The 27,782-nt window shown below is 48.4% G+C and overlaps 1 protein-coding gene across 1 annotated transcript in view; it reads right to left on the reverse strand.

Moving 5' to 3' along the window:
• Positions 1-27,782, reverse strand: part of VWA5B2 (von Willebrand factor A domain containing 5B2) — an 89,407-nt gene that overhangs the window by 30,097 nt on the left and 31,528 nt on the right. The window contains exons 2-11 of the mRNA XM_060242660.1: positions 24,984-25,157; positions 23,737-23,898; positions 21,777-22,008; positions 18,155-18,309; positions 13,914-14,045; positions 11,921-12,045; positions 7,926-8,102; positions 2,347-2,457; positions 1,496-1,698; positions 907-1,021 (exon numbers count right to left, since the gene is read on the reverse strand). Of these exons, the coding sequence (XP_060098643.1) occupies positions 907-1,021; positions 1,496-1,698; positions 2,347-2,457; positions 7,926-8,102; positions 11,921-12,045; positions 13,914-14,045; positions 18,155-18,309; positions 21,777-22,008; positions 23,737-23,898; positions 24,984-25,122 (1,551 nt within the window). The 5' untranslated portion in view covers positions 25,123-25,157. The remainder of the gene's footprint in view (positions 1-906; positions 1,022-1,495; positions 1,699-2,346; positions 2,458-7,925; positions 8,103-11,920; positions 12,046-13,913; positions 14,046-18,154; positions 18,310-21,776; positions 22,009-23,736; positions 23,899-24,983; positions 25,158-27,782) is intronic.

Genomic DNA, 27,782 nt, shown 5'->3' on the forward strand with positions numbered 1-27,782 from the left:
TATATCCCGCTTTGCTCTACCTGAAGGAATTTCAAAGCAGCTTATAACTGAATCCTTTTCTCCTCCCAACAACAGACACCCTGTGGCTGTGAGGTAGGTGGGGCTGAGGGAGCTCTGAAAAAACTGTGATGGGCCCAAGGTCACCCAGTAGACTCCATGTGGAGGAGTGGGGAATCAAACTCGGTTCTCCAGATTAGAGTCCACCTCTCTTAACCACTACACCATGCTGGTTCCTTATTTAGAATAAATAAAAGACACCCAAACGAGTCATTGGCACTTGGAATTCACTGCCTCAGGAAATGGTGGTGGCTACAAGCATAGGCAGCTTCAAGAGGGGATTGGAGAAACACACTGGGCAGACTTCCATCAGTGGCAATTAGACATAATGCATGCATGGAATACTACATCTGGGGCAGTGATATTCTGTCTTCTTGATGCTTGGGGGGCAACAGTGGGAGGGCTTCTGGAGTTCTGGCCCCACTGGGGGACCTCCTGATGGCACCTGGGTTTTTGTGTGACACAGAGTGCTAGGTCACTGGTCTGACCCAACATGGCTTCACTTATGTTCTTACATTCATGGAAATTCACATTCATTCTTTTGCTGCTGGGGCTGCTGCAATGCAGCAGAAAGGCCAACCAGATCACGGTCCCTAAAACAATCTTAGGGATAAGAGACAAGCAATAGCCCGGTGCTAACAGTTTCCTTGCATGGACATTGCTAGCGATTGCCTGGAGGTGTCAATTGCCACTCTGGATCCTTTGTAGGCATGGCATGGCCATTAAACATCCTGTGATAAACTGACCAACTCGTGTGGGCATCACTTCAGCAGGCAAGATGTCAACCGTCCATGAATTTTAGCGGTTCTGAACCCAAGTGCAGAAGTATTGATGAAGAACAGCACATACCTTAGGCTGTAGCCTTTCACCCGGGCTCAGGAATTCCGCTTGACCTCTGCTCACCTTAGCTATTCCCCTTAGGAGCCTACGGCAAGCACCAGTCCCCAGACCGAAGGTGAAACACCTGTGGGAAAGGAATGCTGTAGAGTTTCAAACAGAGTCCTCTTTCAGGCTGGACTTCCATTCCATTCCAATAGTTCTGTTGGGAGCTGCATTACCAAGTCACTGTGCAGCACTCTCAGGGAGCAAGTTTTTAATCTTATTCATCGATTTCATTTATTTACGTTGTCTGCAGTCCGCCTTTATCACTGGGGCTCAAGGCGGATAACATGGCGCAAGTCAATACAATCAAAAGGATGGAACATTCAGTAATGCAATAGGATTAGACAGAGGTGGAATTCTAGCAGGAGCTCCTTTGCATATTAGACCACACACCACTGATGCAGCCAAGCCTCCAAGAGCTTACAAAAAAGCTCTTGGAGGATTGGCTACATCAGGGGGTGTGGCCTAATATGCAAAGGGACTCCTGCTAGAATTCCACCCCTGGGATTAGAACAACATTTGAGTCCAACTGACAACTGTTTACGCTGTTCCATACCTGACACTGCTTGCCTGTCTTCTGACCAGCTCGATGACTTTGCCCGTGTTGCTCACGCTGGCGTCTGTGAAGATAAAGAGCTGGCGTGGATACCCGCGTTGAAGAGGCTGCCCCAAGATCCAAGAGAGAGCACCGAGGAAATTGGTTCCACCCATGTCTGCCCGCAGCTTCTGAATGTGCTCACAAGCCAACCGGAGGGTCTCCTAAAGATGTGAGAAGTTCAAGGATTATAAGAAGTAGCGTCACTACAAAAGGTTTCCCCCTTTGCAAGGGTTTCCAGCTCTGGATTCTGAAACACCTGACCTCTCTCTGCCTTGTAGGGTTAGAATCATAGAGTTGGAAGGTACCTCTGTGCTCATCTAGTCTGCACAAGGCAGGAAATTCACAGATAGCCCCCTCACCCAGTGACCCCTGCTCCATGCCCACATTTTAATTACTCCCTGTGCAACGAGTCTTTCCCTGAACCTACTCCCATCAGCTTCACTGGATGCCTCTGAATTCTAGTATTTTGGGAGGAGAAAAACTGAGGAGGAAGGAGGGATCCCTGAGGGAATGCAAGTCTTCACTGGCTAGTGGAAGATGGCAACAGAAGGGGAGGAATAAATTTCCCTGTGGAGAGAGTTCCAGAGCTTTGGTGCCACTACTGAGAAGGCCCTTTCCCACCTGCCAAAATTCAGAAGGCAAGGTACCCAAAGCAGAGCTTCCACAGATGACTGCATGACTGGGTAGGTTGATATGGGAGTAAGGTCATTCTTCAGATATAAAATCAGCAGGGGATGGCAGTTCCTTCACATATACCAAGTTCAGGGCTAGCAAGTTGGGTGAGAAGCAGCAAGGCAGAGCTTACTCACGCTGTTGCAGGGCTTGCTGGTTTTGAAGAGGGGCTTGATGTTGGAGCCAAAGCCGGCGATATTCAGCAAGGTGTTGGAAGGAAGGCTCTTTACGGCCACCAACAAAGCATCCTGCACAGGAAGAAGGGGGGAAGAGTCATTACTGGAGACCAGTATGCATAAAAGAACATAAGAGAAGCCATGTTGGATCAGCTCAATGGCCCATCCAGTCCAACACTCTGTGTCACATAAGAACATAAGAGAAACCATGTTGGATCAGGCCAATGGCCCATCCAGTCCAGCACTCTGTGTTACATAAGAACATAAGAGAAACCATGTTGGATCAGGACAGCGGCCCCTCCCAACACTCTGTGTCACATAAGAATGTAAGAGAAGCCATGTTGGATCAGGCCAGTGGCCCATCCAGTCCAACACTCTGTGTCACATAAGAACATAAGAGGAGCCCTGTTGGATCAGGCCAATGGCCCCTCCAGTCCACCACTCTGTGTCACAGAAGAACATAAGAGAAGCCATGTTGGATCAGTCCAGTGGCCCATCCAGTCCAACACTCTGTGTCACATAAGAACATAAGAGGAGCCCTGTTGGATCAGGCCAATGGCCCCTCCAGTCCAACACTCTGTGTCACATAAGAACAGAAGAGAAGCCATGTTGGATCAGGCCAGTGGCCCCTCCAGTCCAACACTCTGTGTCACAGAAGAACATAAGAGAAGCCATGTTGGATCAGTCCAGTGGCCCATCCAGTCCAACACTCTGTGTCACATAAGAACATAAGAGAAGCCATGTTGGATCAGGCCAATGGCCCATCCAGTCCAGCACTCTGTGTCACATAAGAACATAAGAGAAACCATGTTGGATCAGGACAGCGGCCCCTCCCAACACTCTGTGTCACATAAGAATGTAAGAGAAGCCATGTTGGATCAGGCCAGTGGCCCATCCAGTCCAACACTCTGTGTCACATAAGAACATAAGAGGAGCCCTGTTGGATCAGGCCAATGGCCCCTCCAGTCCACCACTCTGTGTCACAGAAGAACATAAGAGAAGCCATGTTGGATCAGTCCAGTGGCCCATCCAGTCCAACACTCTGTGTCACATAAGAACATAAGAGAAGCCATGTTGGATCAGGCCACTGGCGCATCCATCTCAGCGCTCTGTGTCACACAGTGGCCGAAGCTCAGGCAGCATGAGGAGGTCCTCCAGTGGGACCAGAATTCCAGAAGCCCTCCCATGCTTGCCCCCTAAGCACCTGCAGCATCACTGCCCCAGACATAAGAACCATCGGCTTGATCCTGCAAGGTTCTTATGTTCTTAAATTATTAAATGTAAACCTGCTGTATTCCTGTAGTTCTCTTTTGGAAACTTTTTACAAGCAGGATAATAAAGGTTAACCCGCCAGTGCCTGAACAGCACCTCCCGACAGGCAGAACAACGCAGAAACGTGAATTGCCATAATGAAGCGGTCGAAGCGGAGAAACACATACGAACGTATGAAAGAATATATGAACATCAATGAACATATGAAGCTGCCTTCTACTGAATCAGACCCTCGGTCCATCCAAGTCAGTCTTGTCTACTCAGACTGGCAGCGGCTCTCCAGGGTCTCAAGATGAGGTTTTTCACACGTACTTGCCTGGTGTTTTAGTTGGAGATGCCGGGGATTGAACCTGGGACCTTCTGCTTACCAAGCAGATGCTCTACCACTGAGCCACCATCCCTCCCCTAAATCCATATGAACATATGAAGCTGCCTTCTACTGAATCAGACCCTCAAAGGTCCATCAAAATCAGTCTTGTCTACTCAGACTGGCAGCAGCTCTCCAGGGTCTCCAGCTGAGGTTTTCCACACCTATTTGCCTTGACCCTTTTTAGTTGGAGATGCTGGGGATTGAACCTGGGACCTTCTGCTTACCAAGCAGATGCTCTACCACTGAGCCACCCTCCCTCCCCTAATTTATTAGACCAAGTAATAGGGACGGTTAATCCCACACAGATGTGCCTCCAGGCTCTTCCCAGTCCCTGATCCTTTCTCACGAACTGTTACCAAGAGCTTCTCAAATCATTACTCACCCAGGACTGACAGACACATCCATGCCAGCAGAGCTTTTTTTGTAGCAGAAACTCCTTGGCACACAAGGCTACACCCCCCTGATGTAGCCAATCCTCCAAGAGCTTCCGGGGTTCTTCGTACAGGGCCTACTGTAAGTTCCAGGAAGATTGGCTACATCAGGGGTGTGTGGCTTAATATGCAAAGGAGGTCCTGCTAGAATTCCTTACAGGGCTCTAAGTACAGGGCCTACTGTAAGCTCCAGGAGGATTGGCTACATCAGGGGTGTGTGGCCTAATATGCAAAGGAGCTTCTGCTAGAATTCCATCCCTGGGCCACACACCCTTGATGTAGCCAATCCTCCAAGAGCTTCTGGGGCTCTTCGTACAGGGCCTACTGTAAGCTCCAGGAGGATTGGCTACATCAGGGGTGTGTGGCCTAATATGCAAAGGAGCTTCTGCTAGAATTCCACCCCTGGGCCACACACCCTTGATGTAGCCAATCCTCCAAGAGCTTCTGGGGCTCTTCGTACAGGGCCTACTGTAAGCTCCAGGAGGATTGGCTACATCAGGGGTGTGTGGCCTAATATGCAAAGGAGTTCCTGCTACCAAAAAAGCCCTGCATGCCAGTCTGAACGAAGGTTGCAAACAAGACTTCGTAAGGTGTGCAACTGAGTGTTTGTCAAGTCTTGATTGCTGGGAGACCACCCCTTTGTCAGGTGCTGGAGCTACCTCAGTCCACCCTATACTCTGCCCCTGTCACTCAAAAAGGGGGAATCAGAAAAAGGCAGGAGAGTAGCCAGTTACCTTGCCCAAGTTTTACAGACAGGGAGGGCTATATTAGAGGGTTTTGTTTCCTCCTTGTAAAGTCAAGAATGGGCAACTTGATCATGATTTTCATCGATCACCACAGACATCTTAATCGGGGCTTTTTTTGTAGAAAAGGCCCAGCAGAAACTCATTTGCATATTAGGCCATACCCCGACATCACCATTGTTTCACACAGGGCTTTTTTAAAGAAAAAGCCCAGCAGGAACTCATTTGCATATTAGGCCGTACCCTGACATCACCATTGTTTCACACAGGGCTTTGTTTTAAAAAGCCCAGCAGGAACTCCTTTCCATATTAGGCCACACCCCCTGGCACCAAGTCAGCCAGAACTGCATTCCTGCTTTTTTAAAAAAAAAAGCCCTGCATCTTATGGTGATCCTGTGGGGTTTTCAAGGCAAGAGATGTTCAGAGGTGGTTTGGTATTGCTTGCCTCTGTGTAGCAATCCTGGTCCACCTTGTGTGACACAGAGTGTTGGACTTGATGGGCCGTTGGCCTGATCCAACATGGCTTCTCTTATGTTCTTATGTTCTTGGTGGTCTCCCTCATCCAAGTACTAACCAGGGACGACCCTGCTTCGTTTCCAAGGTACGAAAAGATCGGACTAGCCTGGGCTACTTGGTGATGGACAGAATCAGCAAGTTGTAACGAAGACCGATTTCGCACTAGGCTTGTTCCGGGTGGAGAACCCTTTTGCTCCCAGCCCGTCTCTCGGTTTTCGCACAAGTTGCCCCGGAGCTGTGAGTTGGCGCGCCGCTTTTCCATAGCAAGCCGGATCCTCTCACAAGCGGTTTCTGCTTGCTGCAGAAAAGCGGTGGGCCAACTCACAGCTCTGGGGCAGCTTGTGGTCTCCAGTAATGACTCTTCTCTGAGAGAAGTTCCTGGGGCAAAAGGACTTTCCACCCGGAACAAGAGCCAGTTTGGTGTAGTGGTTAAGTGTGCGGACTCTTATCTGGGAGAACCAGGTTTGATTCCCCACTCCTCCACTTGCACCTGCTGGCATGGCCTTGGTCAGCCATAGCTCTGGCAGAGGTTGTCCTTGAAAGGGCAGCTGCTGTGAGAGCCCTCTCCAGCCCCATCCACCTCACAGGGTGTCTGTTGTGGGGGAGGAAGGTAAAGGAGATTGTGAGCCGCTCTGAGACTCTTCGGAGTGGAGGGCAGGATATAAATCCAATATCTTCTTCTTCATCTTCTAGTGCGAAATTGGTCTAATTTATAGTAATCTCATGGAGTTTTCAGAACAAGTGATGAAAAGAGGTAGTTTGCCACTGCCTAGGTCTGCGTAGCAACCCTGAACATCTCCCATCCCCGTACAGATCAGGGCTAACCCTAGTCCAGGTCAGGGCATAATTAATAATTAAGTGCCATCAAATTGCATCCAATTTATGGTGACCCTTCACGAGGCTTTCAAAGGAAGAGATGAGCAGAGGTGGTTTACCATTGCCTTCCTCTGCACAGAAAACCTGGTCTTCTTTGATGGTCTACCATTCAAGAACTACATGGCTGACCCTAGTTAATTACCCAGTTTGGTGTAGTGGTGAAGTGCGCGGACTCTTATCTGGAAGAAAGGAGTGTGATTCTCCACTCCTCCACATACAACTGATGTTTGTAATCTACCCCGAACCCATCATGGGAAAGGGAGGAATATAAATCTACTAAAAATCAATCAATCAATCAATCATCTGCTGGAGTGGCCTTGGATCAGTCATAACTCTCTCAGAGCTGTTCCTTTCAAGAGCAGTTCTTGGAGAGCTCTCTCATCCCCACCTACCTCACAGGGTGTCTGTTGTGGGGAGGAGAAGGGAAAGGAGATTGTAAGCAGCTCTGTGACTTCTTCGGATAGTGAAAGGAGGGGTATAAATACAATCTCCTCCTCCTTCTTCCTGTCTTACCCTTGGTTTTTCAAAGCCAGTATTGTCTACTCAGACTGGCCGTGGTTTTCCAGGGTCTCATGTGGACGTCTTCCACATCACCTACTACTTGGTCCTCTCACACTGGAGAGTCTGAGGATTGAACCTGGAACCTTCTGCATGCAAAGCGGATGCTCTGCCGCTGGGCCACGGCCACCTCGCCAATCGGTTCAGCTCTTGTGATATTCTTTTAGGTCAGGTTTCCCTAGATGCCCACCCTCCTGTGTTTACCTTGTGTTTTAATAATTTATTGATAACATATGGTTACAAAACTTAATTATAAATTTCCTGTACTAACCCATATGATATTTCAATCCCCCCTCCCTCCCTTGTTTGACTTCCCTGAAGTTATATATTTAAGTTCAATACTAAGGGTACCAGTAACTAATCAAAGTTCAATATTTTTTTTCCCTCATCAATACTAAAAAATTGTCCAATGTCTTTTTACATTCCACTCTTTCTCCATATATCCTTTAAATTTCTTCCACTCCTTTTTGAATATATCTGGATCATAGTATCTTAGAGTTCTAGTTAGTTTGTCCATCTCACTCCACGATAAAACTTTCATAATCCAGTCCCATTTCTCTGGTATTTTTTCTTGTTTCCACAGCTGCGCATACAATGTCCTAGCAGCTGAGAGCAAGTACCAAATTAATGTCCTGTCTTCCTTTGGAAATTTTTCTAATTGCAATCCAAGCAAAAAAGTCTCTGCAGTTTTTTTAAAGTCATAACCCAAAATTTTGGAGATTTCTTTTTGTATCATCATCCAAAATTCTTTTTGTATCATCATCCTATGTTTACCTTGATCCCGTCGATGCTGGCGCCGCACATGCTTCCACTTTGGTCTATGAGGAAGAGCATTTCCCGTGTCACAGTCTGGAAATCAGTGGTGACGCTGCCCACCTCGGGGCAGAAATTCAGCATCAGGACGGGATTGTGGAAGATGTCTTTGTGGAACCTCTTCTGAACAAAGCGCACCTAGGAGCAAGAGAGAGGCTGAAACTCAACCTGTTCCTCCACTTAGCCTTTGATGCCCTTGTTTTTGGGGGATGCAATTAAAGTGCAGCATTTCAACAGTTTCTGACAGTTTGGCCTTACAAGAAGTGCTTGGCTGGATCAGACCGAGTCTGAATTTGGTCCAGCGTTTCAATTCTAACAGCAGCTAAACAGATACCTCTAAGATACTAACAATTGGAGAATGAAGAGGCTATCTCTCCTCTGCTCTTTGTTTCCAGGATCCAGAGGTATACTGCCTCTAAACAGGGAGGGTTTATTAAGCTGTCGTAACTGATTAACCATGAACAGCTCTATGTTTGTTGAAATTTGTCCCATCCTTTAAAACAGGAGTCCCCAACTCCTGGGCTGCAGACCAGTATGAGTCCGTGGCCTGTTAGCAACCGGACCGCGAGGAGGTGCCACACTTGCAGGGGAGGCAACCTCGGAGCGAGATGGAGCAGCCCTGCTACCACTACCATCTTGAAATGACAGAAAAGATACCCTCTGTGTCACAATTTCATTACTAGAACGCTATTGTTCTTTCTCCGTCTTTCGGCATTTCATTGCGTTCCTTGCAATGAAATGCTGAAAGATGGAGAAAGAACAGTAGTGTTCTAGTAATGAAATAAATTAAAGGAAGCCTGAAAAACGGGGCATAGTAAAGAAACAAGGAACCATCGGACTACCGCAACTCGTGGGCATTCGATGAAATTGCTGAGCAGACAGGTTAAAACGGATAAAAGGAAGTACTTCTTCACCCAAAGGGTGATTAACATGTGGAATTCACTGCCACAGGAGGTGGTGGGGGCCACAAGCATAGCCACCTTCAAGAGGGGTTTAGATAAAAATATGGAGCAGAGGTCCATCAGTAGCTATTAGCCACAGTGCGTGTGTATATATAAAATTTTTTACCACTGTGTGACACAGAGTGTTGGACTGGATGGGCCGTTGGCCTGATCCAACATGGCTTCTCTTATGTTCTTATTTCCTGACTGTTAACCTCTATGGTCCCAGCATTGTTTGATGCCACTACAATCTGCCCAGGATCCGGGCAGACAAAAGAGGCAGCATGTCTACCCAAGTCCGGCTGGGTGGAAGGGGCAGCGTTGCTGCGACCTTTGCCTGCCCCTCATTTATAGACCCCCCCCCCACCGATCAGCTGAGGGGGAGGCAAATTGGCTGCTTCTGCCGCCTGGCCTCCTAGCGGGAGTCAGTGTGGTGCAGTGGTTTAGATTAGCATCTGGGGGACACCAGTTCGAATCCCAGCTCTGCCATGGATGCTTGCTGGATGACCTTCGCCAGTCATCTGAAGAAGATAAACATAAGGAGCAGAGGTCCATCAGTGGCTATTAGCTAAAAGGTATAGGTGGAACACTCTATCTAGGGCAGGGATGCTCTGTTTTCTTAGTGCTTGGGAGGCCCACAGTGGGAGGGCTTCTGGAGCTCTGGCCCTGCTGGTGGCACCTGAGGTTTGGCCACTGTGTGACAGAGCGTTGGACTGACACGCTACTGGCCTGATCCAACAAGGCTTTCCTTACGTTCTTATATGGAGCAGAGGTCCACCAGTGGCTATTAGCCAGAAGTGACTCAGCTGGGCTGGGGGAAGGAGCTGGGACAGAACTGCTGGCAAGGTGAGTGTTAGTTTTGCTTTTCCTGAACTGCTGGGGAGCATTAACTGAGGCTGCTGTGTGAGAGCCAGAAGGCATAGATGGAACACTTTGCCTGGGGCAGTGATGCTCCGTCTATTTGGTGCTTGGGGGGCAACAGTTGGGAGGACTTCTGGAGTTCTAGCCCCACTGGGGGACCTCCTGATGGAACCTGGGTTTTGGCCACTGTGTGACACAGCGTTGGGCTGGATGGGCCATTGGTCTGATCCAACAGGGCTTCTCTTATGTTCTTTTGTGACACAGTGTTGGGCTGGGTGGGCCATTGGCCTGATCCAACATGGCTTCCCTTATGTTCTTTTGTGACACAGAGTGTTGGACTGGATGGGCCATTGGCCTGATCCAACATGGCTTCCCTTATGTTCTTTTGTGACACAGAGTGTTGGACTGGATGGGCCATTGGCCTGATCCAACATGGCTTCCCTTATGTTCTTTTGTGACACAGTGTTGGGCTGGGTGGGCCATTGGTCTGATCCAACATGGCTTCTCTTATGTTCTGATCTGTGCATGCACACCAAAGCTTATACCCAGAATAAAACTTTGTTGGTTTTAAAGGTTCCACTGGACTCAAACATTGTTCTCAGCCCCGTCACTCAGACTGATTTCCCACTAGCCTCATGCCGCTCAAACGCTCCTCTTCAGGGCTTCCATAAGAACCTAAGAGAAGCCATGTTGGATCAGGCCAACACTCTGTGTCACACAGTGGCCAAACTAAATAAACACACACACACTGTGGCTAATAGCCACTGATGGACCTCTGCTCCATAGTTTTATCCAATCCCCTCTTGAAGCTGGCTATGCTTGTAGCCGCCGCCACCTCCTGTGGCAGTGAATTCCACATGTTAATCACCCTTTGGGTGAAGAAGTGCCTCCTTTTATCCGTTCTAACTCGACTGCTCAGCGATTTCATTGAATGCCCACGAGTTCTTGTATTGTGAGAAAGGGAGAAAAGTACTTCTTTCTCTACTTTCTCCATCCCATGCATAATCCTGTAAACCTCTCTCATGTCACCCCGCAGGCGACGTTTCTCCAAGCTAAAGAGCCCCAAGCGTTTTAACCTTTCTTCATAGGGAAAGTGTTGCAAACCTTGAATAATTCCAGTTGCCCTTTCCTGAACTTTTTCCAATGCTACAATATCCTTTTTGGGGTGCGATGACCAGAATTGTACACAGTATTCCAAATGAGACCGCACCATTGGATTTCACGCAATTTGCCCTGGCGCTGCAGCTAGCTTCACCTTTTCTGCACAGCAAACAGAAACTGGTTTTTAGAGGCTCTTGTTTATTGCAGGAGAAAGGCAGAGTGAGTTGCAGCACCTGGGACAGAGAGTGTGAAATCCAACAAAAGCCCCGCAGAGAAGAGGAGAGTGAGAGCGGCATAAGGCGAGTGGGGAAGGGGTTTCACTCTCAGCTTAGCGTACCTCGCAGGGTTGTTGTGTGGTTAAAAGTGGAGGAGAGGGGAATTATGTAAGCCACTTTGGGTCCCCAGTGGGAAGAAAGGTGAGGTATAAATGAAGTAAATAAATAAATACATTTCATAAACTGCTTATTTTTTTAAACGTTATGCAAAACTGTCCTCTCCCAGCTAGCTTTTTAAGACGGAACCCCTGATAACATCAATAATCACCGTGCCATCTTATACACAATGCGTTTATATTATAACGTTATATTGTTTTATTGGTTTTACTGTTTAAATTATTAATTATATTATATATTGTTTTATTGTGTCATGGTTTTACCATGTCTTGCTAGCCGCCCTGAGCCTGCCTTGGCGGGGAGGGCGGGATAGAAATAAAAGTTGTTTATTATTATTATAAATAAATAAATGGTATTTTAATTGTTTAAACTGAAATTGTTTTAATTATTGTGTTGTAAGCCGCCCTGAGACACCTAGGTGAGAAGGGCGGGGTATAAATCTTAATATAAATAAATAAATAAATAAATTATTATTATTATTATTATTATTATTATTATTATTATTATTATTATTATTATGTTATTAAGCAATCCAAATATACTGTGGATTTTTAAAAGTGCATCGTTTGCGAAAAGCTCATATGTTAGGGAAAACATTTCTGGAGCTGTCAGCCTGATCATTTCCATTACCCGGAGAGAATTCCTCTTCCCAGCTGATCACCTGTCTCTCTCCATCGCTGTCTTTCCTGGCAATCTGTGTGTAGTCCCGGCGGTTCCTTATGTGAGCCTCGTACTCCTGGTAAGTCATGGCACCGTCTTCAATGACGAGGTGCGGGCAATGAGGTTCTGGAAGGGACAAAATGGGAAAGACGCACAAGAGAATCTGAATGGTCTGGCTTGTGGAAAGCTGGAGGCTCAGACCCGGTTTGTAGCCCTCGTCAGAGGCAGACTCGATGGATGGCCTCAAGGCAACTCATTCAGTCTCCGTGAACAAAACTGAAATAAGCCACACTTCCTTCCATAGGGTTGCAATTATCCTATGCAGGGCTTTTTGTTTTTTTGGAGCAGGAGCTCCTTTGCATATTAGGCCATGCACCCCTGATGTAGCCAATCCTCCAAGAGCTTACAGGGCTCTTCATACAGGGCCTACTGTCAGCTCCAGGAGGATTGGCTACATCAGGGGTGTGTGGCCTAATATGCAGAGGAGCTCCTGCTAGAATTCCACCCTCTGCTCCTCTGCATATTAGGCCACGCCCCCCCGATGTAGCCAATCCTCCAAGAGCTTACAGGGCTCTTCGTACAGGGCCTACTGTCAGCTCCAGGAGGATTGGCTACATCAGGGGGCGTGGCCTAATATGCAGAAGAGCTCCTGCTAGAATTCCACCCTCTGCTCCTCTGCATATTAGGCCACGCCCCCCCATGTAGCCAATCCTCCAAGAGCTTACAGGGCTCTTCGTACAGGGCCTACTGTCAGCTCCAGGAGGATTGGCTACATCAGGGGGCGTGGCCTAATATGCAGAAGAGCTCCTGCTAGAATTCCACCCTCTGCTCCTCTGCATATTAGGCCATGCCCCACCCCAATGCAGCCAATCCTCCAAGAGCTTACAGGGCTCTTTGTCCAGGGCCTAGTGTCAGCTCCAGGAGGATTGGCTACTTCACAGGTGTGTGGCCCAGGCCTCGGATTCAGCAGGAGCTCACAAGAGCACAGCTCCTGAACCTTTCTGAGGGTTCCCCCTCCTCCTTCCCACCTTGTCCATCGAATAGTAGGTGCAGTTGCATAACAATCCCTGAATGAGCTCCACCACCTATTTTTCTACAAAGCGACCCCTGGGTGTGGCCTAATATGCAAAAGAGTTTCTGCTACCAAAAAAAAAAAGCCCTGAGTGAAGCTGCCTTACACTGAATCAGGTCATCAATCAAAGATTGCAGGGGCTTCCCAATGTCTTAGGCAGAGCTCTTTCCCAGCCTGGTTACTTGAAACCCTCTAATAAGATACTGGATCCATCAGTGATGGCATGGGGGGCGGGGAGGCTGCTGCATAGGGAGTCACCAAGCCAATTTTGGGTTAGGCAATTTCTGGAGATTTGGGGGTGGAGCCTGGGGAGAGAAGAGACCTCAGCAAAGCTGTGGTGCCATATAGTCCACCCTCCAAAGCAGCCATTTTCTCCTGGGTAACTGATCTCTGTAGTTCGAAGGTAATTCTGGGAGATGTTCGGGCTCCACCTGAAGACTCCGTCAACACACAAAAGCAGTCCACCCCATGGCAAAGGAGGCCATACAGATGGATCTGAAGTGTCCTCTGCAGGGGTGGAATTCTAGCAGAGCTCCTTTGCATATTAGCTCCCCCCCCCCCGGGATGTAGCCAATTTGCCAAGAGTTTACAAAAAAGAGCCTTGTAAGCTCTTGCAGGATTGGCTACAATCTCCACCCTTTCCTTTCCCCACAACAGACACCCTGTGAGGCAGGTGGGGTTGAGAGAGCTCTGAGAGAATCACTCTTGAGAGAACAGCTCTGAGAGAACTGGGACTGACCCAAGGTCACCTAGCTGGCTGCATGTGGAGGAGGAAGAGGAGGAGGGGAATCAAACCCAGCTCTCCAGATCAGAGTCCTCTGCTCTTAAGCACTTCACCAAACTTGCTACTAGGTGTACTATGGAACTCCTGAGTAATGTAAATAAATCACACCATTTTCCATCTCAGAAAAGCTTGTCTTACCACAAGGATATAAGATAATTTCCAGGTTCCGGTCACACTTGTGTTTCTCTGCCAAGGTAATGCATATAGTTGAGGCAGAGCTGGCATAGGGGTTGGCATCAGCTTGAAGAGCATGGGATGGGCTTTCCAATCCTGCAGGAGAGAAAGAAGACGACATATTTGTTTGCACTGCAGGTGAAGGACTTGGCATGGTCCCTTAGCCTTAGATTTCGGAGGGGGACTATAAGAGAGTCAGAGTGATGGATAGGCCAGGACCACAGCTTTTCAGCCTCCGGCTCACACATTTTTGTCTTAGCTCAGAAAAAATGGCCCCAGAGCAAACCGATTTATGCAGCAGTTCACACGTTTAATGACAGTAGCTCTTGAAGTAGAAATTTTGCTCACAAGACTCCACAGCTTAGAGGGAGTATTGGCTAGGGCCCTGATTATCTTTCCTTTTCTACTGCTCTGATGCTATCGTTTTTGATGTGTAGATTGCTGCTCTGAGGGAATCTTCCTTTCGGTCTGACTCCTCTCCACACTATGTTAGCGTTCTCCATCTTGGCACCATGAGGACAGGACATTAGGGATGTGCGCTCAATAAGAAATACCTGATAAATAACTTGTTGGTATTTATTGGGTTTTTTCTCAGCTGATCACCAAGGGGGGGGGGGTAGTGATTTGGCTATACAAAAATGGCCGCCTCGAGAAATCTTGAAAATAATTAAAATGTGGAATTTGCTGCCAATGGATGTCATGATGGCCACAGGAATAAATAGCTTTAAAGAGGGCTTACAGATTCATGGAGGACAAGTCCATCAATGGCTGAGCGGATCCTCCACATTCAGAGGCTTAATGCCTCTGAATCCCAGAGCCAGGAGACAACATCAGGCGAAGGCCCTGGTGTTGGCCCTCCAGAGGAACTGGTTGGCCACTGTTTGAGACAGGATGCTGGACTAGATGGACCAATGGTCTGATCCAGCAGGGCTCTTCTGATGTTCTCATGAAGGCCTCAACCTCTCTGCCCTGCTATTGGTCCTCCAGAGGAACTGGTTGCCCACTGTGTGAGACAGGAGGGTGGACTAGATGGACCACTGGTCTGATCCAGCAGGGCTCTTCTGATGTTCTTATAAAGGTCTCAGCCTCTGTGCTCTGGTGTTGGCCCTCCAGAGGAACTGGTTGGCCACTGTGTGAGACAGGATGCTGGACTAGATGGACCACTGGTCTGATCCAGCAGGGCTCTTCTGACGTTCTTATAAAGGTCTCAGCCTCTGTGCTCTGGTGTTGGCCTTCCAGAGGAACTGGGTGGCCACTGTGTGAGCCAGGATGCTGGACTAGGTGGACCACTGGTCTGATCCAGCAGGGCTCTTCTTAAGTTCATAAATTTATAAAAGCCTAAAATGGTTATTCAAAGCAGACCTAAGTAGCCAAACAGCTTTACACAAAATGCAGATGTTGGACCTATTGTTGAGGCAGATAATATTCATCATCCGGTTTTTATTTCTGACACAAAAGCCATTCTTCAGCACAGAAGACACTTTTACTGGACTGAAGGCCTGGAGTGCAGCCTCTTAAGAAGGGATGGGACTTCAGCCAAGTCATAATGGGATTAATTCCTCTGCTGGTCTCAAGCCAATGCTCCAAGTTCTACAAAGCTTCTTCCAACTCCCTCCCTCCTACTCCCTCCTTTCTCTCCCACATCCATCTGTCATGAGATAAAATAAGAGAATCAGCAAAAAAAAAAAGGGCTTTTAATAAAAGGTAGATATATACAAGGAAACTTTTTAAAAAAGAGATGTTGAGTCTTCCTTTGCTCTGTTCAAAAATAAATCGTCCTCTTGTTTCAATGAGCTTCAATAAACCCTTCAATTACTACTGCCAACTGTGTGAAGCAATTCTGGAACGGTTTCATTCACCGCCGCTTCCTTTGGCCCTCCTTAGTGCAGAAAATTATCTTCCGCTGTTCTAGCATCACATTTTTCTGACATCAGGGAGGATGCAGAGGGTGATTAAAATGTGGCATTTGCTGCCAGGGGATGTAGTAATGGCCAAAGGAATAAAAAGCTTGAAAGGGGGATTAGATAGATTCACGGAGGATAACTCTATCAGTGGCTACTAGCCATGGGGACTGATGGGAACCTCCACATTCAGAGGCAATAAGCCGGAATCCCAGAGCCAGGAGGCAACACTGAGGAAGGCCTCCTGTTGACCATCTAGAGGAGCTGGGTGGCCATTGTGTGAGACAGGATGCTGGACCAGATGGACCATTGGTCTGATCCAACAGGGCTCTTCTGATGTTCTTACAAAATGCTTTGGACTCTCTGCTCTGTTGTTGGCCCTCCAGAGGAGCTTCTTGGCCACTGTGTGAGACAGGATGCTGAACTAGGTAGACCACTGGTCTGATCCAGCAGGGCTCTTCAGATGTTCTTATGAAGGCCTCAGCCTCTCTGCCCTGTTATTGGCCCTCCAGAGGAACTGGTTCGCCACTGTGTGAGACAGGATACTGGACTGGATGGACCACTGCTCTGATCCAGCAGGGCTCTTCTGATGTTCTTATGGAGGCCTCAGCCTCTCTGCCCTGTTGTTGGACCTCCAGAGGAACTGAGTGGCCACTGTGTGAGACAGGATACTGGACTGGATGGACCACTGGTCTGATCCAGCAGGGCTATGGAGGCCTCAGCCTCTATGCCCTGTTGTTGGACCTCCAGAGGAACTGGTTGGCCACTGTGTGAGACAGGATGGTGGACTAGATGGACCACTGGTCTGATCCAGCAGGGCTCTTCTGATGTTCTTATGAAGGCCTCAGCCTCTCTGCCCTGTTGTTGGCCCTCCAGAGGAACTGGTTGGCCACTGTATGACATAGGATGCTGGACTAGATGGATCACTGGTCTGATCCAGCAGGGCTCTTCTGATGTTCTTCTGCACCCCCCAACATCCCACTTCATCCATCACTTCATCCTGCCACTGTGGCCACACAGGAGAAAGTAATTTTAAAAGTAGCATGGGAGTAAAGTTTTATTATTATTATCCAAGAAGCATTTTAAGGTAGATGCTGAGCTGCTATAATCTAATACACCTTCCGGTGATGTCAAAGGTGTGTGGCATATGTAAATGAGTTACATAAATTGAGTTGCACTAATGAGCTCCAGCACCTCTTTTTCTATGAAATGGCCCATGGTACCAATACTATCTTACCAACAGTATCTTACCAAAAACAGAAGAAGGGAGAATATTGCTGGAGTAAGCAACTCACCATGACTGGACATTACTGTAAGTGTGTATAGGAGTTATCTCCTTGAATGGGGTGCCTCTCTTTGTTTTAACCTGGGAGCTGGCCTCCGACCTCTCCTCTCTTCCTTTGTTCTCTCACTCACTTCACATGGCCTTCCATGGAGACACAATGTCTCTGCAGGTCTCTCCTCTAGATACAGTGCCCTCATACTCCCATACACATGAAACCAGACAAACTGGCCATTTGTGACAGGGCAAGGGCTCTTCAGATTAGGCTTCTCTCTCTTCTTTGACTGCGACCGAAATGTGAACTGGATCTACTTGAATAAATATAAGTTTACCTTTTTTGCATTAGACTTCTTGGGGATTTCTTTACTGCACTCAGTATCATGCTTCTATGACTGGGCAAAACTGTACTATATTAACCAAATATCCCAATAAACATATGCTATAAATCAGAGGTGTCAAACATGCAGTTCGGGGGCTGAATCAGGCCCCTGAGCATTTGGCTGTCATATACTTCCTTCTCCCTATATCTTGCTTCCTTCTGCATAACAGCTTGCTTTGCAAGGCTTGCTCAATTGCACAGGAGTCACAGAGCAAAACCTCTGTTTTCTCCATTGGCTGAGGGTCCTCTCTTGGGGAGAAACAGGGGAGGAATAGCTTGCTTTGCCGGGCTCTCTCAATTGCACAACAGAGCTACTGAGCCAAGCCTCTCTTCTATTGGCTGAGGCTCTGCCCCCCCCCCAGTCCCCTGGGGAAGGAAGAAAAGAGCCACAGCTTCCTTTGCCCAGTTCTTTGGCTCCCATGGGAGAAATACAAAGAAAGCATCTTGAAAACCTATGAGTGCTAACATTTTAAGCATGTTTTGAGTTTTTAACAATATATAAATTTGTGTTTGTCTGTGTTCTTTATAAAGTTTATATCTCTGCGGCCTAATCTTAAATAGGTACACACGTGGCCTGGCCCTACAAAGTCTCCTTTATGTCAGATCCGGCCCTCATAACCAGTGAGTTTGACACCCCAAATACCTGCCAGCAAACAGGGTCCTTTAACCAGCATTTCAAAACTGAACTCATAGGGGAAGGGATTGTAGACGTCTCCCTTGAAGATATCGGTGTCTTTGGGCGGCAGGAGGAAGGACTGCTCGCTCTTCAGCCCGCTGGATCTAAAGCAACTGGTGGAACTGAAGCAGAACAGAGAAAAATCACGTGTTAGATCTGCCTGGCCTGAAAAGGGTGGAGATCAACTTGATATGCAACCTTTATCTTGACAGATCTGAAAATGATCCATTATGTGGCATGAGATATATCGGCTACCCAGCCCAAGGCGTGCCAGGCATTTATTGCATAGGTTTTACTTCCGGGCTTGGTTGGGAAAATGCAAATGCATCCTTGGAGAGAGACTTTTTTTAAAATAAAGAGGGGAAATCACATTATAAGCTTAAAGAAAACCCCATTGTTCTCCTCAGCTATATGAATGCATCCCAGAGGGACAGCACCACGGAGCGGCCGCCATTTTTAGAAGGAGTAATTCTATTTTGACATATCTCTCCCATCTGGGTACATTTAAAAGAACAATGAGCGAGGAAATTGCAAGGGATTGTTCCGCTTCAATGCCAAAGGGCTTGTTTTCAACAGCTTTGCGGAACCATGCTAGATGTGAACTGCGTTTTGAGTCATGTACTATATTTTTGTGGTAGGGTTTTCCTGTATACCTGACTCTGCACAATTTCATTCAGTCCACATTCACAGCATACTACTTTTGAGTGAGGTAAACTGCTTCTCAAGGGAATGGGAATTAGTAAAGGGGAAGGCCATTTGATATCTATATATCTGGTATGGTCGTGGTTAAGTGTGTCAGACTAGCATTTGGGAGATCTGGGTTTGAATCCCCATTCGTGCTGTGGGTGCTCAGCTCAGTGATATGCTCTTGAGCCTAACCCACCCCACAGGGTTGTAGTGAGGCCAGAATGCAGGTGAGGACAACAATATTAACCCGCTTTGTGTCCCCACTGGGGAGGAAGGCAGGGTAGAAATGAATGAATGGTTTGCAGGTTCACTAGTATGCAGGTTCACAAGATGGCTTCTACTGAGGCAAATGGACAAAAGATCTGCCTCATCTCAACTAGAGCCGGGGCCTTTTTTGGCTCTGGCACCAATAGGCTTCCCAAATCCCCCGCCTGGGCGGGGGACCCCCGATTTGGAGCCTCCTCCCCCCGCTTGGCAAAAATCCAGAAAGCGGGGGGAATGGCGACCCTTCCCACGCAGCCTAGAACCCAGCAGCTTCTCCTCTCCCTTCCCACCGATCCCTGATGGTTCTCCTCCTCCCTTCCCTTCTTACCTCCGATTGCAGCAGCTTCTCCTTGCCCCTCCCCTTCCCACCCAGCTCCATCGCAGCAGCCGGAGCTTTCCCAGGCTGCTTCCTGCCCTGCCCCAAAGGACCATGTGCCTTTGCACCTCGGGAGGTGGTGAAAGGCTTCAACGTTCTGTGTCTGTGTCTTTGTTACTGTGAAGAAGCTGGCTGGTGAGTAGAGAGCCAATCCCCTACATCAGATTTGCGAGAAGGGGGTGTGTGGAGGAGAGGGAAACTTCGTCATTATTCCCTATGTGAAATATTTCTCATAGGGTATAATGGGGAATTGATCTGGAGGTTTCGGGGGCTCTGGGGGAGCTATTTTTTGAGGTAGAGGCACCAAATTTTCAGTATAGTATCTAGTGCCTCTCCCCAAAATACCCTCCAAGTTTCAAAACGATTGGACCAGGGGGTCCAATTCTATGAGCCCCAAAAGAAGGTGCCCCTATCCTTCATTATTTCCTATGGAAGAAAGACATTTAAAAAGGTGTGCTGTCCCTTTAAATGTGATGACCAGAACTCCCTTGGAGTTCAATTATGCTTGTCACACCCTTGTTCCTGGCTCCGCCCCAATGTCTCCTGGCTCCACCCCCAAAGTATCCTGGCTCCACCCACAAAGTCCCCAGATATTTCTTGAATTAGACTTGGCAACCCTAGGCACCAGCCTGGTGGAACACTCTCCCAAGAGAGAATCAGGCCCTGCAGGACTAAATGCAGTTCCACGGGGCTTGTAAAATGGAGGTGTTCTGCCAGGCCTATAGCTGTGGTGGCAGTAATCCATCTGAACTCGCCTCCTCTGCTCCGCTCTACTGGGGTGCTTTCTTGTCCACTCTAGCCTTAGGGTCATCTACGATCACACTTATACAGAACCTTCTGCGTTCAGTCGCTGACTGCGCTGTAATAGAGATGACCATCTATTGGTTAGTATTAATCAGGCCTTGAGTTCAGCAGGAGCTCACAGGAGCACAGCTCCTGAACCTTTCTGACGGCCCACCTCCTCCTCCCCACCTACCTACCTTGTCCATTGAATAGGAGGTGCAGCTGCATAACAATCCCTGGATTAGGAGAGCGGGCAGCCAGCCAGCCAGCCAGGGGCTTTGCCATGCCCCCAGCAGCCGTCATTAACCCCTGGAGAAGCCCGCACCAGCCTTTCTCCACTTCTTATGTGATTTTGGGGGCAGGTGGCTTGCTGGCCTTTTGACTGTGGGGGGGGCAGCCAAAGAGAGCCCCAGGCGAGTGAGGTCTGCTTGGGCTGGCTATATCTCTAGCCAGCCCAAGCAGGCCTCACTCGCCTGAGGCTCTCCTTTCTTGTGTCGGGTTTTTAAATATGTTTAAATTTTTTTAAAATATTTTTACATTTTCTGTGGAATGCCACTGCCAATTTCTATCCGTTGGTATAATAGTTGTGTCCCTATACTGACAGACAGAAACTGGCAGTGGCGTTCCGCAGAAAATTTAAAATTATTAAAAAATAAAAAAAACCCCAGAGGAAGCCAGGAATTGCTGTGGCACTTTAAGTCTACCGAACCTATGAATAAGGAACAAGGTCCTAGAAGAAAGATAGTTCATATCCAAAACGAAATTGGACCGGTTCTTTTTATCGTTGGACTGGATATAGAAAGAATTAGGATTTATGGACAGTAGCTAGTGTTGTGCATTGGACGGTTTTCTAACTGCATTTTTTGTATTGTAATACTGTTATGAATTGCGGAAGACTTTATATATTACACAATTTTGTAAACGGAAAGAGTATTTTGTGTTTTTCCGAGTAACCTCCCTAAGCCTGCTGGGTGGGAGAAGGTGGGCTAGAAATCAAGCAATCAAATAAATAAATACATGAGATGAGCAATGTCAAAATAGTCATCAACATGCCTACCCTCTCAAATGAGCCTTAAGAGAAGAATCCTCCAAACACCTTTTTGTTGCTGTTTACTCAACAGATAGCCAACTGGCAGCACTGCCCATAGTGAAACAACCTGTGGGAGCCCACCTTAGGCAGGGTGTCCTACTAGGTTTAGATTAGGTTAAGGGTTAGCTGCAAAAGCTGTTCTGCGGCTGGCTCCACCTCCCGCAGCAGCCATTTTGTGGCAGCCGTTTTGATGCCTGCACCCACCACCCCATGTCAGAATTCCAAAGGGGCCTGCAGGCTGGGAAAAAGTTGGGGACCCCTGGAATTAGGTGATGGGAAGCCGCAAACTGAGAGCCTGCGTAGGTAAGCAGCAGCTTCCATGGCCTTCTCAGTCCTCTCCACTCCCGCCCACCACATGGCATAAACTCCAAGGAAGCCATGAAAATCACCATAGGGCCAACCTGTCGTCACACAAGCCTCCTGCCTCACTTTCACTTTCAGGGACAGACAAAACGAAGGGCGTGAGCACAGAGGGGAAGAGGACACGCAGGGCGCCGTTCGGCAAAGTTGCCAGCTCCTGGCTGCTGCTGAAGACCACCGTCAAGGTTTCCGAGGGCCCAACGGGGCCGGTGCTCATGATGAACATGGAGCGCGCCAAGTCTTCGTCAAGGATCAAGTGACCTGGGGAGAAGACGGCGAGCTGAGAAGTGTCTTCCACACTCTGGCCATTTTCTCAAAAAACCATTCGAATGTTAAATTATTTACACATCGGGGAGGCTCCTAAATCTCTGTGTGACTGGTCTCTTCCACATTCCCAATCTTCCTCACTTGTGTGTCCCTATTGCTTCGGGTGTTTTTTTCCCTTCTTTTTCTGCATGTATTTTGCGCTCTCTAGTGGCTGATTCGATATTACATTGCTGTGTGTCTGGCAATATAATATTAAATTGACCACTAGAGGGTGGCCTGATCCAACATGGCTTCTCTTATGTTCTTATGAATCCATACCTCTCTCTGAATTATTTATTTATTTAGTAGGCTTATATTCCACCCTTTCCCCTTAAATGAAGAAGAAGAAGATATTGGATTTATATCCCGCCCTTCACTCCGAAGAGTCTCAGAGCGGCTCACAATCTCCTTTACCTTCCTCCCCCACAACAGACACCCTGTGAGGTGGGTGGGGCTGGAGAGGGCTCTCACAGCAGCTGCCCTTTCAAGGACAACCTCTGCCAGAGCTATGACTGACCCAAGGCCATTCCAGCAGGTGCAAATGGAGGAGTGGGGAATCAAACCCGGTTCTCCCAGATAAGAGTCCGCACACTTAACCACTACACCAAACTGGCTCTCCATACACCAACCTGGCTCTCCATACACCAAACTGGCAGACTGCCAAGAAAATACTACAGTGACATACAGCGCTTCTGCCTATTCCTGCCTAAGAAGCCACCATTTGGTTGGCAAGACCATGATGCTGATGGAAGAGCAGTTCTATTCCAACAGCTCTGTGGAAACCGTTTATCTGGCCTTGGGTGCCGCCCAAATGGCCATGTTCAGTTAGAACAGGAGACGTTGATGAAACTACATCAGGACTGGAACCCCTTGGATGTACCTCCTTGTTCGGATTTAGTTCTTCTCACTGAATTCATGTCATAGATTGTAATCTTGTTTCTGAGATGCACCAGCTTACCGTGGGGCTAATGTGATTAAAAAGCTGGGAAACTTTGTTTTGTTTGTAAGAAAGTACAGCATAAGGCAGTCACTTTATTTGGTTATTAATGCCCGCAGGCTCAAGAAGTTTGGGGGACCTCTGCTCTGTGTCATGAGCCCTGATGAGGAGGAGCTGGAAGGGTTAACAGACCTGGAAGAGTTGCCAGCCAGTTCCTCAGCTGAACAAACAGCAGCTGGCATCGATCACTCTCCAGGCCCCAGTGCCAGCTGTTGATGATCAATCTCCTCCAAGCTCTCCTCCTCCCATCTCAAGAGTTCGAAGCAGGCTCCGGAAAGAACTTTCAGAGTGAAGCCATGAGGCACACCGATGCTTCAGGTCTCTCAGCCCTGAGCTCTAGCAGAGTCACTGCCACCCAGGGAGCAGGCTGATTGAGACTCCCATATAGCTCCCACCCAGGACCTGGTAACCTTGTGGAAGCAACAAGTCTATTCTCTGGCTTGCATCCACACTCCTTCCTGATCCCTGATCCTGACCTGCTTGATTTCCTTGGCACCCTGACCTTTTGGCTTTTAGACATTGACTTCTGATTCCGGTTTGTGATTCTGCATTGGTGACTTGGCTTCTGCTTGACTTCCTGGACTTTGACCTTGGACTGGCTTTGGACTCCTGCACCCTGAGAACGTGACACTCTGTTGCCAGTACTGGGGTCAAAACACTGCAGAAGAAGAGTAACCTCCGCTTACCATTGGTGCAGCGGACAGGCTGGTTCAAAGTGGAGCTACAGTCAAGGCAGCAATCCTCTGCCCGGTGCTTATTCTGGATCTGGAAGGTGAAGGTTCTGCTTCCTGTCATAGCTTCAAAGCCAGCCACCACCTCCGACTCCTCCAGCGGATAAACAAACACTCCTGCGTGATGGAAACCACCTTAATTCCCAACAAGTAGTTCACCCTTGCGTTCCGTTTGCCCGACCTGCCCACCAGAGCCAATCTGCCTCCTTCTTGTAACTGCTGCAGCAGTGAATGATGGAAGACATCACTCACACCAGCTTCACCCACCATACTCCGTCTTAATCCACAAAATTATATTCCTACAACTCGTCTTAATTGTGTGTGTAAAGTGCTGTAAAGTCGCAGCCGGCTTGTGGAGACCCCAGCAAAGGTCTTTCATGTAAGAAGTAGAGATGGTTGACCATGGCCTTCTTCTGCAGCATTTTCCTTCATGGTCTCCCATTCAAGTACCGACCCTTAGCTTCTGTGATCTGACCAGATGAGGCTGTACTGTCCCCTTCCAAATCTCCCATTTTAATTACACCAATGCTAAATGATCCTGCTGAACAGATGTGTTTGCTTTCAGATGGTCTATCCCGGGGGTGTCAAACTCATTTGTTATGAGGGCTGGCTCTTCACCTTGTCGGGCCGGGCCATATGTGTCATAAAATGTAATGCCAGGTAGGCGAGATATAACTTTATAAAGAACACACTCACTCCGTCTAATCCACCTCACTGGCTTGTTGAGCCTCAGCCAACAGAAGGAAGAGAGGCTTGACTCAGTAGCTCTGCTGTGCAATTGAGAGAGCCTGGCAAAGCTAGCTCTCCTTCCCCTACTTCCTCCCCAAGGGAGGAGCTTTGCTCTGTAGCTCTTGTGCGATTGAGCAAGCCTGGCAAAGCAAGTTGTGATGCAGAAGGAAGCAAGAGAGGGAGAAGGAAGCAAATGACAGCTTACGGGCCTGATTTGGCCCCCAGACTGCATGTTTGACACCCCTAGTCTATTCAGTGAGGAGGACTCTCCAAAAAAAGAACTGTGAATGACGTGGCTGATCTGCTGTAATAAAATAACTAAACTTTGTTATTACAGATTATGTCTATGTGAGCCAGGGAGGGACCTGAAGCAGCAGAAGGAAAGGATCACTCTGTAGCACTTCTAAAACTGAGAACAGTGTCTACCGTCAGCGCACGCACAGTCCACCAGTGTGACTCTGACAAGTTCTCACCTTCGACAGCCTCCTGCTCCAAGTTGATGTAGGTAAGGTAGGCGGTGAATCCCAGCGAATACCCATTGGCGCAGGCCTTCACGCACGAGCTCTTCAAAGGGAGGGCGGTCCAGGTTGGCAGGCAGTACAAACCTGGCATGATCTTCAAGAACTACTCAGCCCCACCACCTGCAGCTACGGGGATGAGAAGAAGCAAGAAAGAAAAGTTAAGTGAGGAAGACAGATCCATGGAGGAGGAAGTCAATCACTGACTTTGGGAGACAGGAAGAGTCCCAAGATCTTCTCTATGGCAGATTTATGTATTTCCAACTTACTTTTGAAAAGTGGGCTAATTTGCCCTGCCAGATGTGGGCTACCTACATTCCCTACTCAGGGGTGTCAAACTCATTTGTTATGAGGGCTGGATTTGACATAAATGAGACCTTGAGGGGCCGGGCTATGTCGGGTTGGGCTGAGCCATGTTGGGCTTAAACATGCTTAAAACGTTAGTACTCATTGGTCTTAAAGGTGCTTTCTTTGTATTTCTCCCATGGGATCCAGGGAACTGTGGAAGGAGAAGCCTCAGTCATTAAAAGGAAGAGAGGTTTGGCTCAGTAGCTCTGCTGTGTGATTGAGAGAGCCTGGCAAAGCAAGCTATTCCTCCCCCCTTCCTCCCCAAGGGAGGAGCTTCAGTCGATGGAGGTTTTGCTCTGTAGCTCCTGTGCGATTGGGCAAGCCTGGCAAAGCAAGCTGTGATGCAGAAGGAAGTGAGAGAGAGGGAGAAGGAAGCAAATGACAACCAGTTGCCCGGGGTGGGGGGCTGATAGCAGCCCTCCGCGGGCCTGATTCTGCCCCCGAACTGCATGTTTGACACCCCTGCCCTACATAGTCAAGCCTTATGAGGAAAGGCTGAGGGACTTGGGGATGTTCAGTCTGGAGAAGAGGAGGTTGAGGGAGGACATACTGTAATTGCTCTCTTGAAGTATCTGAAGGGCTGTCCCTTAGAGGAGGGAAGGAAGCCGTTCCTGTTGGCAGCAGAGGAGAGGACTTGCAATCGTGGGTTTAAATTAAAGCGGGAAGGTACCAGCTGGATATTAGGAAAAACTTTTACAGGCAGAGTTGTTCAGCAGCAGAATCGACTGCCTAGGGAGGTGGTGGGCTCCCCTACACCGGCTGTCTCGAAGCAGCAGCTGGACAAACACTTGTCAGGGATGCTCAGTGTAGACTGATCCTGCCTTGAGCAGGGAGTTGGACTAGACGGCCTGGATGGCCGCTTCCAACTCTGTAGGATTCTAAGAGGTTGTTTCGTTATTTGCTTTGTCGGTCTGCAAGCCTGAAATGAGGTTTTCCTGGAAAGGTGAAGCGTTGTGGTTTAGCCCAGAGGAAAAAAAAATAAGAAGACATGAATAAATGATCAGTTTGACCTACAACAGGGGTGGATCGAGGAGTTTAAACAGCCCGGAAACAAGCCAAGCCAAGTGGGATGCTGGGAGATAGCTAGCATGGGGAGGGATGGTGGATCAGTGGCAGAGCATCTGCTTGGTAAGCAGAAGGTCCCAGGTTCAATCCCTGGCATCTTCACTAAAAAAGGATCCAGGCAAATAGGCCTGATAAACCTCCGCTTGAGACCCTGGAGAGCCGCTGCCAGTCTGAGTAGACAATACTGACTTTGATGGACTGAGGGTCTGATTCAGTATAAGGCAGCTTCATATGTTCATATTCAGCTCAGACCCGGAGAGTTGCACTGGTTGTGGAAAAACGCTCACCCCATTGCCACTGGTTGTGCTTATTTCTAGCCTCCAGAACCCCTTCTGGGCAGCTGCAGAGCACCCACTTCCCCTTTATAATCAGCCTGAAGCAGGCTTGTGAAAACATGCATCTACCTCTCTCTCAAGGTTGCCAACCTCCAGGTGGGGCCTGGAGATCTCGTAAGAACATAAGAGAAGCCACGTTGGATCAGGCCAGTGAGGCCCCTCCAGTCCGACCGATTTCACACTCACCCTGTGCTGCTTTGTCGTTCCTCTTTTCAGCGTGGCGTCCTTCCGATTTCCCACTATCTGCCCCGGGGCCTCACCTCGTGTCGCGGTTTTTGCGCGGCAAAGAGAAACTTGTTTTTAGCGGTTTCTCTCTGCCTTGCAAAAACAACGACACGAGCTGAAGCCCCGGGGCAGATAGTGAGAAATCGGAAGGATGCCGTGCTGAAAAGAGGAACGTCAGAGAGGCATAGGGTGAGTGCGAAATCGGTCTCTGTGTCACACAGTGACCAAAAAAACAGGCACCATCAGGAGGTCCATCTGTGGGGCCAGGACACTAGAAAACCTCCCACTGTGCCACCCCAAGCACCAAGAATACAGAGCATCACTGCCGCAGACATAAGAACAGAAGAGAAGCCATGTTGGATCAGGCCAATGGCCCATCCTATCTGTGTCACTCAGTGGTCAAAAAACCCAGGTGCCATCAGGAGGTCCATCAATGGGGCCAGGACACTAGAAGCCCTCCCACTGTGCCCCCCCCCAGCACCAAGAATACAGAGCATCACTGCCCTAGACGTAAGAACATAAGAGAAGCCATGCTGGATCAAGCCAATGGCCCATCCAGTCCAACACTCTGTGTCACACAGTGGCCAAAAAACCCCCAGGTGTCAGCAGGAGGTCCACCAGTGGGGCCAGGACACTAGAAGCCCTCCCACTGTTGCCCCCCAAGCACCAATACAGAGCATCACTGCCCCAGACAGAGAGTTCCATCAATACCCTGTGGCAAATAGCCACTGATGGACCTCTGCTCCAGATGTTTATCCAATCCCCAATCTCCCGCTTTTAC

This window comes from Heteronotia binoei, chromosome 6, assembly GCF_032191835.1.
Source record: "Heteronotia binoei isolate CCM8104 ecotype False Entrance Well chromosome 6, APGP_CSIRO_Hbin_v1, whole genome shotgun sequence".
NCBI lineage: Eukaryota > Metazoa > Chordata > Lepidosauria > Squamata > Gekkonidae > Heteronotia > Heteronotia binoei.